The 14452-nt window shown below is 28.1% G+C and overlaps 1 protein-coding gene across 1 annotated transcript; it reads right to left on the reverse strand.

The window, feature by feature from the left end:
• Positions 1-542: 542 nt before the first annotated feature.
• On the reverse strand, positions 543-1556 carry LOC132932786 (zinc finger MYM-type protein 1-like). Its single transcript, XM_060999149.1, has one exon. The coding sequence runs from the start codon at positions 1554-1556 to the stop codon at positions 543-545; it is 1014 nt and encodes a 337-aa protein (XP_060855132.1).
• Positions 1557-14452: the final 12896 nt, after the last annotated feature.

The raw sequence follows: 14452 nt of genomic DNA on the forward strand, positions 1-14452 counted from the left end.
AGTTTCTTTTTTCGTAATCTGACTTTTGGGAATTCCATTTCTATGCCTAATACTTCAGCTTTATTCTTTGAATCCAACAAAGCCTCATTTATACCTTGCTCTCGAAAGTTTTCTAATATTTTAAGGAGACTTTGCAGATTTTTGACAGCTACATCAATTGTTAATTTTGGTTTTTGTAAAATTATATTAATCCTGTCAATTGCACTGAGAATTTTTTCCCAAACCGTAAGCATACAAATAAAAGAAAAACTTTTAAGTGATCTTATCAAATTATCTGCATCAAATTTTGTTTCTTCTGATAATTTTTCTTGTTTTAGAACGTCTAAGCTTTTAAAAACCATATCCAGTTGAGTATTTAATGATTTTATTGCACGATGTTTAAATTACCACCTTGTTGTACTATACCCTTTCAATGACAATTTTAAATTATTCATTAGAATATCCCATCTTTGCGTTGAACTTGAAAAGAAATTAAATAATTTCTGTACGATGCCGAAAAATGTTTCTACTTTAGGTATACTTTTTGCACAATTAATACCAATTCAATTTAAGGAGTGAGCTGAGCATTGGATGAATCTTGCAAGTTTATTAATTTTAATAATTCGTGCTTGAACTCCTTTAATTTTTCCACTCATATTTGACCCGTTATCAAACGATTGTCCTCTACAGTCAGATATTCTAAGATTATCTTTTGTCAAACAATCTAATATATCTTCTGTTAATGATTCACCAGTTTTGTTGTACACACGCGCAAACTTTATAAAACTTTCTATTATTTCGCATTCATTCTGGTTGTATTGTATAACATAGCGAATAACTTGGGTCATTTGTTCTTGGTGTGCAATGTCCCGTGTACAATTGAATAGTATAGAATAATATTTCGCCTCTATTATTTTTGAAAGAATTTCATCTTTAACTCTTTTTGCCATAATCTCTAGAAACTCGTCTTGAATACCATGAGAAAAATAAGAAAGACCACCTTTTTTATGTCTTTCAATATGTTTTGATAACGGTTCATGATAATGTGACACTAGATTAACTAAATTTAAAAACTTTCCACTTCGGTTTGATGTTCCCACACTAGAAATAATTTCATTAGATCCTCGAAATGCTCTTCCGTCCATTGCTAGATGCATTATAATGTCTATAATTGCCAATAAAACGGATTTCCAGTGATCTTCTTCTTTTCTTATAGAATTTTGCAAATCTGTATCTATACCCTCGCAGTGATTCAATGCCATTTCCAATGAAGTCCAAGAACACACATTTTTTTTTTGTATTGGTGAATTTTCATGTAATGGAATTTTTTCGGTAACTTTTTTCCAATTTGTTAAGCCAGTGTATGCTAATTTTGATATGTTGGATGAGTTTTCTATTTTAGTAAACAATTTACAAGGTACACAAAAAAGTGCATTTTTATATGAAGAATAGCTGAGCCATGTTCTTTTTAATTTTTTTCCATTCATAAGTATCTTATAAAACCAGTCAGACTTAACATTTCTACCGTCTCTTTCCGAATTACTAAAATCATGAATTTCGGAATAATTGTACCTCATTTTCACTAAATATGTCCTTTGTGTATCTGTAATATTTAAGGCCATGTACCAAGATCAGTAAAATGTATGTTTATGGTGTCTACTTTATCGCAATTAGTTCTGTTCCTGTCTATAGCTGAATAATAGTCCTCATCACTAGTCGATACCGTTTTTGTTTCAAATAATTTATTATGTAAAATCTCTGTTGAAATAACTTTATGTTTAATTTTTTCTTTGGGTATAATAATTGTATTTAATATTGATGGACTTGTATCAGAATTTGAAGGAACCACTTCTATAAATTAAAGGTAAATTAAAAAAGGTATTTTTGTGATGGTCTTTGGTTAGTTTATACGATTTAAGCTTATATTAGCTGTTATAACTTAACAATATATTTTATAACTAAAATTAGTTAAATCAAAAATACCTACTTAAATCTAAAACGTGAATGATTTATAAGAAATTTAAAAATAAAACAAATAAATATTTAATATTCTATACTAAATTGTATACATTTCTTTACTAAACAATACAAATTATTGTTGCAATAAAATAAAAATTCAATTTTATTAAGTTGTTTTAAATATCTCAACCTTGATTAAATGCATTATATTTAACTATAGGTAAATATACAGGGTGATTCTTTTATAAAACAACACTCATTATTTGAAAAAGTATTGACTTTTTTCAAAATTGTAGATTTACGCTGTTCTAGAATTGAATATTTTTTTTATATTTTTCACCCTTATATTTATTAGGTAAACCACCATCAACTTTTGATTTTCAAATGGTAACCTATACTTAAAATTTCATAATTGAATAAAACTATTTTTTTCATTAATTATTACGTTCAAATTTTCATTTTTCGTTAATCCGTTGATGAGATATTGTTCCTCAAAGTTGGGTGGTTTTGGGAGGTAGTTATTGTGTGTAAATGTGTTATACCTCGTCAGTAGATATTATCTCTACTAGGATTTTTATGTCCCAGGGTTAAAAGATATTACACTTTTCAAATCAATTCATAAAGTACTTAGAGCCCCTAAATGTATTTTATTATGCCGATTTTTCAGGGAGTCACACAGTTTTACCCCACGAAGGTGATTGCGGCACTGGTCATTGGTCGTAATAATTATTATCAATTATAAAGACCAGAAGTTATAAGTAATAAATTCGATATCGTTCGACCCAAGATATAGCGGTGATTATCTTTGTACCTGATAGCTGATAATACCTACATACAATAACAGACGATCATATTATTGGGTATACGTATACCTAGCTAATTGGACTGCTTCTGTTTGTAGATTTGATCACGATTTAATCTCTATTCTATGCCGACTACAACACACCATAGAGTAACATACGGAAATACAGAATTATTTTAGTCCATAAGTTGTCCATGGTTTATCACTCTTATAATCTAAGACCGAGATCATTACAACTCAACTGTCTATCATAAAGAAAATACAGTGTTACCAGTATGTGTATTTACAAAATAAATAGTAGCAGTAACTTACTGTTAATTTATGTCACAAATAAAATCCTGTTTTTGTTACTCAATTAGACAGTCTGTACTACAGTTGCAACAACTAGATTACTGATAATAAAACTTCTAAAATTATTAAAAATCTGTATTTCAATGATAAATGTATACAATAACAATTAATAATAAATGTACAAATTATGATATAATGGACCATAATATTAACAATAAATTAACTTAATTTTTTTTTTATACATATTTTAATAATATACATATAACTGTGTATAGCTTTGGTAGATTTAACTAATACAAAATAATGTGTTAATTATTATTATACATTTAATATTTATATTTTCTACTGTTTACCATATGGATACTATAAACATGTAAATACCAGAATACCTATGAGGATTTAATATTTTTAATAATAATTTTTTTTTTTTTTGAACAAATCAAATATTGTACTTCTTCTTATATAAAATATCATTTAGGCACATGCACATCGAATAAAGAAGTTTGACAAGTACATAACACTAGGGTCTGTGAGAATTTAACATTTTAACTTTTTTTATAGTCCCAAAGAATCAAGATAAAAATTAATTTTACACATAATATAACACTAATTGTACAGTGGTATTAAAATTACAATTTATTACAAATCTGGAAATACAATACCAACATAAATTTAAATAATATTTTCAACAAGTTAACATTACATAATACCTAATAAATATAACTCTGAACTAATTTAATATTATTAATACTTTTTTTTATGTTTACAATTTCAATTTAATGCATTTACAATTCCAAATCAAATATTAGTATAATATAAATAATTCGCCATAGGTCACTTCAATAGTTGTAATATACTTGGTAGGACTAGGTCTTTTTGACCAATCACATGAATTTAATCAATAGATAGGTATTTAAATAATAATGATATACATGCAAATACATAAGGCACTAATAAACTTAAATAATTATAAAAAAAATCATATTCTCAATGTCATGAACAGGGTTTGAGACCATTGTCACAGAAGGGTCTTTAGCACGCCAAGCTCTAATTTAGCACCCCTTGTTTTTTTTAGATTTAACTATCATTATTATAGTGAAATGCCATCAATTTAATGTTTTTAAAATATGAAATATTATAGCACCCCACATTTTAGAGTGTTCTTTTTAACACATTTTAAATTTTTTAATGTATATTTTCTACTTTAATATGATGCAAGTGATAACCACTAACAAAAACTAGGGAGAGAATAACCATTTTTTAGATTGCTTAATTTTGATTATTTAAATGTTTGATTTGATGATTTTAGGTTCTGTTCAGCCCTGAACCCTGTTCACGACCGAATTTCTCACATTTTATACTGATATTATCGTGAACCATTAAACAATTTTACTTTAATAAGCCCAGGACTATGAAAAATCTATTTCAAAATGATGATACGGTTTAATCAAAATGTTCGTTTTGCAGTTATGCAAAATATGAGTAAAGATAAAACATGTATTCAAAAAATTAAAACAAACTTTTCAATCACCCCAGACTTAGTAAAATTTAAAAATGGTGTTAATAATATTCTTATTTGAATTTAGTACTAATTATTATTTAATGACAACACCAATCATTAACAAAAGTAATTAAGTATTTATCATTATACAATGTAATACTAATATCATTAAAAAAAATATATGTATATTAATAATAATACATTTATATTTTTTTAAATACTTTACATTGAGCATTTATACTATTGTTAAAGTAATAACTGAAAAATAATTATAAATCACATACCTATTTTATTTTTTTTTTAAATTCTTTATTTGATTTACACAATCTACATATTATATTGTGTGTATTAAACACAACATACATTATTTTATCTTTTGATTTGTAATGATTGATGTTGTCACCTCATTTAAATTAATTAAAATATCATACAAAGTACAAAACATTAACATTCACAACATTTTTAGTTTCAATACACATCATTTGTAATATGTATGCACTTAGTCCAGCTACATTTTTCCCACTTCTTTGCAGTTGTCTTGAATATCTAAAAAATTGAATTTTCAATATAATAATTTAATAATATTATAATTAAAAATATTTATACATACTTTATTTTGTTCTGTAGTCTGTTGAAATATTTAAATCCAATATGTGATAAATTATTTTTATTTTTCACAGTTACCATTTTAAAATGTAATTAAACATAGCAGTATGAATATAATTTTAACATACAGAATCTTCTGAATTGTGTGTCATAGGTAGCTGATTCCATTATGGCATATTTAAATTAGGTAAAATGACCTATGTGAAACTGATTTTGAATCATCACATATTATGTAGATAAATAATTTTCTATTCACTTTTAGTTTAGGAACTAAAAAGTGGAGATTTTGATATAACATTTGTAGAGTAGGTATAGACTTTCATGAAAAACCCAGGGTCCAGCTGAGTATTGTAATGACTAATTTTAAATAATATGGAAATATTATCGCAATATTTCTGTGTTGTCATATTATGCCACTTCACTGTATAACAACTCATGTATTATCCAGTAAGTACCAGTGTTCCTTGGTTAGGTATACATTTGAACAAAAATAGTGTATTATGTATAAATGATTAAACTGAAATCAAAATGTCTAAAGTTAATGACATACTCATTGTATTATTTATTTTAATTTTGGCCACTACCAACTAGTAAAACTTAGTACTTACCAATAAATTGTACAAATGTAATCACCAAGCATCTAATTCAAGTGTAATAAGTAAATTTAGGTACTTATATGATTGATAAAGTATTAAATTATTAAATAAAATACGTAAAATACAATATGTGGCGAATAAGACAATAATTATATTATATTATACAAGAACTAATAGGTATTTCAAAAATAAAATACCTACGACCACGAGTCACGATTAAATTAGTTCCGAGTTATTATCTTAACCATTTGTCTACTAACGGATTGTTATGTGATTAACGCTAACCCAGTATAAGGTATACTTCCATATCATGTAACCACGGAACCACGATATCAGCGCAGAGCACGATAAACACGAACCCGGACATTTCGCCGCGACCGATTCGCCGCAGACCATTTCGCCGCAGACCGTTTCGCCGCTGTACCATTTCGCCGCAGACCGTTTCGCCGCCGAACCGTTTCACCGCGGACTTTTTCGCCGCCGGACATTTCGCCGCGGACCGTTTCGCCGCAACCGAATCGCCGCTGGACATTTCGCCGCGACCGTTTCGCCGCGAAGGGTTAACCTCCCCACGAAATATCAATAATACCAATGATGTACCCAGAAGCGTCATTTGGGGGGGGGGGGGGGGGCTTAAATTTGCACCAACTTTTTTTTAAAACGCCTTCTTTAGCCTGCCAACAATAAATAAAAGCGCCGATATACCCAAGTGTTTTATATTACATATATTTTATATTTTTTCAGTATTAAAAAAAAAAAATGTATTGTACTAATTTTTAATTTCCAAGAATGTTTGATGTGGCTTTCTGGTCCATCAATATTATAATTGATAAAATTATAACACAAATATTGTGAAGAAGGGTATTCATAAAATATATTTATGGTTTTATTAAGCTAGGTAGCTATATTATATTTTTTGAGTATGCAGGGAGAAAAAAATGTGTAGGTTGGGTTCGGTTAGGTATTTTATTATAAAGGTGTTTTATACCCATACATTTATTTACCGAGTGTAGAACACTGTACACTGTTATCTACAATATAAAATAAATACATTAAAAGTACCTACACAGTGCACATAGTTTTTCAAAAATAGTAACAATGGTGTGATATTTTCATACTAATATAAGTGACATATTAAATTAATTATACAAAAATTCTAGTTTTTGCCCCCCCTCCAAAAAAAAAAAAAAAAATGTTTATGTGGCCTGGTAATGATTTGAATGGCCTGCCAACATTTTGGCACCAACAAAAAAAAAGTTGAAATGACGCCCCTGGATGTACCTACCTATTACCTATCATTTAATATAGGTATAGCAATAGGTATTAGGTACAAAGATTATACAATTTTTTCAAACCTCACCACCCCAATATTTCATGCGTTTATCCCCGATTATCACATTTTTGATTTTGAAACATAAATTTCGATATGTTTCTCAATTCAAATCATATATATTTAATCACCCCTCCTACTGGAATTCGCAGCTTTAATTTCAGTTTGTGCATAAATGCGCAGCCCATAGGCATGCTCACGGGGGTGGAGCCATTCGCTTTCAGTTCTTGCACTCTGTTGGGCCGGGGGCAAACGCTTTTATTTTAGAATCCATAGTAAATAATAGTGTAACAAAGTCCCACAAAACAATACTTTTTAGAAAGAAAAAATAACAACATATTTTGTAGGCTTAATGGCACGTGACAAGAATTATGAAATTATTATCTAGATTTATTATTTTTAATAAACATGCAAATGATAAATGTACCTACAATTAATACAATAATGCCTGACTGTTTAATGTAATTATTAGTTCGTAATATTTAGTCTATATTGCTTTGTTTGGCACTACAGATATTTGATAACCTCTTATGTACTTCGCACGGGCCACGTTCAAATCCAAAATTGAACTTTATTCATATTTGTTACATAATACATAGGTACCATGTAAGAAAAGGCACTATATTAACTATTTAAATAAGTAAGATTAAAAAAAAAGTTTGTTTCAAAATAAAAATTATACAATTATTAGAAAATTATTTTATCGTGAATTGAGCTAACCCATTATATATGCTACAAAGTCAAATTAGAGGATTCAGCCGTATTAACTATTAACATATTAGAACAATTAATTAGGTCAGGATTGGTAGGTATACTCTGGAATTCTCAAAATAACATTGTTAAATCATTGATTGTTATTATTTAATATGGGTAATATTTACGTAATACAACTCGCATAACAGTGTACCTATAATAGGTACCTGCATCATATAACATAGGTAAGTGATAAGTGTATCTATGATTTATTTGGTGACCCATTCACCATTGACCATTGTATCAAATATCTAATATACATTATACAATGTTCATAATATATCACTCTGTAATGATTTTTATCTGTCTCAACAATGGAAAACAACTCAAAACATAAAAAAACGTAAAAAAATGTAAAAGTTAGTGACTAACAATAAAATAATCACATGGAAATATCGAACTATTATAATATAACAGGAACCAGTGTTTTTTTCACTTACAAAAATTTTAAGTATAATATATTATTATTCGTATAGCATAGGCGCAAAAAGCCCAATATTTTGATGGGACACTAAAACCCCATGATCTTCCTATATTATTTTCTAAAAATTATATATGCTTATAGTACTAAGTACGGAACTTCGAATTGTGAGATTAAGTCCTCTCCCCCCCCCCCCTATTTGTGCCAATGATTTGTAGCTTATAAGTTATAGTCGTTATAGGTACCAATATCATGTACCTACCTACCACAATATTAAATATTGTTATTAATATTTTTAGATTTATAAATCTATTTGCTTGTAGCGGATATACATCAGACAATATAATAAATTATATACATCCTTCAAACAGAATATTAGCATATTCTAATTATTAATCATGCAGCCACGCCTAATTAATTTGTTACCATAAAAAAATTATATTTATTAACATTTATGTGAATAATTTTTGATAATGTTCAACAATTTTAACACAGTTTACTGTGTACAACTTTTTATTTTTCCCATGCAGAAGGGTGCTTAACATTTTCAAGTACCTACCTAGCTCAGTTGGTCATTGGAAATCACAAATTACATTAATATTATTTTAATGTAGGTAAGTATACTATATTTTAATTTTCATTTTGTTTTTTATTTTTTATTTAAGAAGATTTACCTAATAAGATGTAATAATAATATATTATAATAGATTATTTTAATTTTGTATTCACAATTTAGATGCTGCAGTTGGTCCCAAATATTCTAATATTGTTTTGCTTTTTTAAAGAATATTTTATAATCACAATTGTATAATTTAATAAGTGTTTTTTTTAAAAAATACTTTTGTGTCTGCTATTACCTTTAAGAACAGTAAAAACGCATAGATTTCTTCAACAGTATCTTTTCTGATAGGAAAGTAAATCTACTAGGTGCCTACTCGGGGGGTCAAAAGTAAAGTAAGTTTTCAAAAGCGCCAGGAAAAACAAAATAAAAAGCAAGGAAAAACGGGAATTTTTATGCAAAATATGTTTTTCACAAAATTGAATTTGGTTTTTGGTGTACCTAACTCTAAAACAAATGATCGTAAATACATGACATTTTTTGCTCAATGTTCATAAATTTTAAAATGTATTTGAAATTAAAAATGTATAAAATATTCTACTTTCATAGCCAAGAATTGGAAATGTAGGTTGAACAAGGGTTAAGTAGGTTATTCTTGAACAAAAAATCTCAAAAATCTCAAAAATATAAAAGCACAGTTTTTATTATAGTCATTTTATGTTCAAATTTGGTGGAGGAAATTACATATTAAATAACCAAGAATAACGATTTTAGCCATTTTGTATTGTAATATTACAATATATTGATTTAATATACCATACCTAATTTACGCTCAAAAATTCAAGTTGATGCCGTTAGCTTAAAAATTAGAGTGAATCGACCTATTATCAAACTTGATGGTAAGAACATTATCTGTGTTTTGTTGGAAGTATTTTTCGTTAATTTAGTTTTTAAGTGAGTTATGAGCGTTTTTAATTTACATTTATTATACACTCTATAACTCACTTAAAAACTGAATTATCGTAAAAAACTTCCAACAAAACATAGATAATGTTCTTACCATCGAATTTTATAATAGCTCGATTCACTCTAGCTAACGGCATAAAACTTGAATTTCTGTGCGTAAATTTGGTATGTTACCCGGAGAAAACACATGCGGGTGTGGCGTCCTCTTAATAATAACTAATAAGTAATACAAATATAAATATAATATAAAATATCCACACTGACAAACCGTCACCGCTCAGAATCGTTTTTCGTATACAATGATATTATATCATTGAATTCAAATTTAACACAATCCATTACAGTGACCCACTTGTAACCTACAGTACAGCAGAGCACCTTTTTTTCTTTTGTTTTTCCTTGCTCTTTTGAAAATTATTGAGAAACCTCCCGTTGTCAAGAATTCACCAACTAGATTCACTTTCTCATCGAACGAGATACTGTTGAAAAAAATCAAAGCAATGTTACTGCCCCAAATGGTGATGATAGACACAAACAATTTTTTAAAAAAAAAACCAAACATCATTGTAATATCAATACCTACGCTCCGCTCAGAATCTAAAATTTAAGTTTTTTAATGTTTGTTATATGGACATTCAAATGACAGAACAAGTTCTGTTGATGACGGTTTAGTTATCCACGAAATATAATCCGTGTAATTACGTGAAGTGGAGAAACCGCGGTTCCATAAGGTACGTGAAATGGATGCAAACGTTGTTGTTCATTTCGTGAAACGTACAATAACACGATGCGCAACATATACATTTATTTAATATACAATTAAACAATTTAAAACAAATAAATTATGTACTGACTACTTATGACCATAGGCGCAACTAGAAGCCAAACACTGGGGGCGCTAAAATTATGCAGATGAAACAGACCCGTGGGGGCTACGCCCCCACACCCCCAAGTACCATACTTAAATTTTATTATTACTTTAACCAATCTTAAATGCACTGTAAACACATAACCACACTAATATTTAAGTATCTACAGTAGTACAGTCTACACAGTAATATACATTAGGTATATGTTACCTATATTATTAGGTAATTCAAATAATAACCAAGTACAAACAGGTAAAAAAATATTAGTAACTGATGTCAAAATAACTATACAATGGGGCATATTTTATAATTAAATCTATAATTCAACATAATAATATGTTTACATAATATATTATTTCATACTAATATTATTTTTCTATTACTAGTGGAATACTTTTCCAATATTTCTGAAGAAGTAATTTTATTAACAATATCTCTTTCAATATTTAATATTGCTAAATCTGTAAAACGCTGTTGCTCCATACTTGCCCTTAGCCAGTTTTTTAGACGACGCATTGACGAAAAGCTTCTCTCACACGTAGCAGAACTCACCGGAATTGTAAGAGCCACTTGTAACATTTTATACACGTTTGGAAATGTGGGCTCCTTGCAAATATCTTTAAGAATATCATGATTATAATTGGAAGGTAAGCAGTTCTTTAAAACAAGCATTTCTGATTTCAACAAATTCAAATTGATATTCATAACAACCTTAAATTAAATAATATATTATTATAATGAATTTTAACATTTTTTTCAATAAAAATAAAAATGTATTCCCTCTAATGTTTTTATGAAATAGGCCTTTATTGTGCAGAGCGCCTCAATTATTTTACTATATTATAGGTACCTGGAAGCGCTGCTGTAATAATTAATTCACAAGATGAACTTTGACAAGAGGTTCCCGGGTCATCAATATTTTCATCTTCTGTAGAGTGATTATTTTTTTGGGGTTTCTTTTTATTCATATTAAAAATATTAAACATTTTAAAATTTATAATACTTAACACACTTCACAGTTCACATTAACATAAGGGAACGAAATATTTATTAAAATCATAGAAATGCGTATACACTATAATATGAGTTTGATAAACAAAATATGGCGTTTGTGTGTATCAATCGAACAATAACATTTGGCGGCTGATCGAATAAACTACTAAGTGACAATATTCTATAAATAAACTACTGGGTTTATCGTCTTATCACTTATCTGTTATCTAAAACCTTTATATTTTTAAATGATATCAAAATTACAGACGGCTGACTGAATAATTTGTTATCTAATCTATGACTGAAACGATTTTCGATTCACGGCTATAGATACTGTCTAGTATATAATATCTATTGCCGTGTCCGTGTGTCGATTACATACCTACCTAATATTTATTTTCATATAACCAATTATAATTATAATCATCATAAACAATTTGTGTTTCCGTTAAAAACGTCAAATAAAAAAAACGTTATGTTGTTTTACAACATATCCAACTTTTTTTCATACGATTTTTCCAATTTTGGTGTTTTTGATCTGGGGGTGCTAAATTAAAGGCTGGGGGTGCTGAAGCACCCCCAAGCACCCCCCTAGTTGCGCCTATGCTTATGACTCATTGTGTCCATCGAGATATAAATATATAAAATTAGCAAGAATTCGGATACAGGATTTACCCCACTGGGTGTATATTATAGTGTATGTCTATATGTCCTGTCGCGGCTGTCGGTATCATCAAAGGATCTTAAAGGTACCTTAATTATTATAAATAGATCACTGCGATATATTTTATTTTATTTAATGAAATAATTTCAACCTCTGAAGCCTATTGTGTTAGACCACTTGTGTTCAAGCTGTGGACTTATACGCATCTCCTGTTTTAAGCCAACGTTTCCATTTAAACAAGGCAATTTTATTTAAATTTACGTTTCGCATTGAAAATGGACGTTATTGTCACTAATAGGTCGAAAGACGTTTATGCCCATGAAGGATTTCAATATATATTCGATAGGATGAGCGCAGACAATATCACAAAATATTATAGATGTCGCAGAAGGGATATTAATTGTAAAGGACGAATCCACGTAAATAACCGACATGTTTTAGTTAAGGGAACCCACGGTGGTCATGACGAATCTCCTGTGGATGTAGAGGTAAGTTAAATTATAATCAATATTGAAAGGATAGACGTTTTATTTAATAGTTAAATTGTAATGTTGTATGCTTGATTAATTAACAGTAAATATTCATTGTCATTAAATAATTAAATACTACATTTTTTAATTTTTTTACATGTGCACGTAATGCAATTAAAAAAATTGTAAACATTTTGTTTTGTAATGATTTAAAAAATTTATATTTTCAGACTTGGGTAGTATTCCGATTACAGTATTCGGAATACTTTTTAAATACTTTTTTTTGAAAGTATTCTATACGGTATTTTGAATACTTTTTACGATTATTCTGAGTACAGTATTCGGAATACTTATCTTCTTATATATGTATACTCTAATAGTCTAATATATTACTAATTATTACTTATTAACTATATCAATTTGAATATAATTTATAAATTATAACTCATAAATAGCCAGATAGGTGTATATTATCGAGATTATAATAGTGTTCATTTATAAACATAGAATTGAAAAAATAATATTTTTGCTATTGAAATCTAAATCTACTAAAAAAAAGTATTCGAAAAATATTTGGAATACTTTTTGTGAAATATTCCAAATACTTAGGAATGTTATTATCATAAAGTATTCGAATACATATTCTGAATACTTTTTTTAAGTATTCGGAAACTGTATTTGAAATACTTTTAAAAAGTATTTTACCCAAGTCTGTATTTTATTTTCTATAACATAAATGTTTTTAGAGGATAGGATTGTTTACTAAAAAAATGTTCAATTAATCTAATCTATATTTTAATTAGATGGCTTCGACAATATGTAGGATAAAAAGAAGAGCTGCTGATACATTGGAAGCCCCGGCCGTAGCAATTAACCAGTGTATAGGTAAAATAAATATTATAACATATTACTTACGTCTTACAAAACATTAGTTTATTCACTAAAACATAGTATAAAAAACACTTTTCATTGGAGCCAATATTATTATGTCAAATATGAATACAATAGTTAATTCAGATTTTATTAATTTACTTTAGTTGAATGTACAATGCAATTAATTATTGAATAAGTAATATTATTCTTTTTATGTCATTAGGATAGGTACTTATTAGTTATTAATATTTTATAATTAAATTTTTTTAAGTAAAATTAATTTAATATAAATATTATAAATATATTTGCATGTATATTGCATATTTGTATGTATTATGACTTAAACTTTAATGTATTAATTTGTTTAGATGGGTTATCTGTTGCTGGTAAAGGAGCCTTATCATCTATAAACACACTAAAAAAAACTGTGCGACGGGTAAGACGTCAAAATGGGCCACAAATTCCTGTTGCCTCTTTAACATTATTTGAATTAGATATCCCTGACAGTTTTAAGGAGTATGAAGTCGAACCAGGAGTATTTGAGAATTTTTTATTATGTGATACTGGCCCTGAGAATAATAGAATTCTTTTATTCGGTCGTCAAAGAGGTTTAGAAGTATGTTCTTAAATCATTTTGATAGTATTATCTCCGTCTTAATAATAAAACCAATTCATTTTTAAGAATTTCTAATTTTTGGATTCATTTTAGATATTATCAACATCTGAACAATGGTTTGAAGATGGGACTTTCAAAATAGCTCCCATACTATTTTCTCAAGTGTTCGTAATATTAGGATGTCGAAATGGAGGTGTACATCCA

This window comes from Metopolophium dirhodum, chromosome 1, assembly GCF_019925205.1.
Source record: "Metopolophium dirhodum isolate CAU chromosome 1, ASM1992520v1, whole genome shotgun sequence".
NCBI classification, from domain to species: domain Eukaryota; kingdom Metazoa; phylum Arthropoda; class Insecta; order Hemiptera; family Aphididae; genus Metopolophium; species Metopolophium dirhodum.

What these genes read in the sequence shown, in the direction of transcription:
- LOC132932786 (XM_060999149.1), bottom strand. Translation starts at nt 1,556, where the DNA reads ATGAGGTACAATTATTCCGAAATTCATGATTTTAGTAATTCGGAAAGA.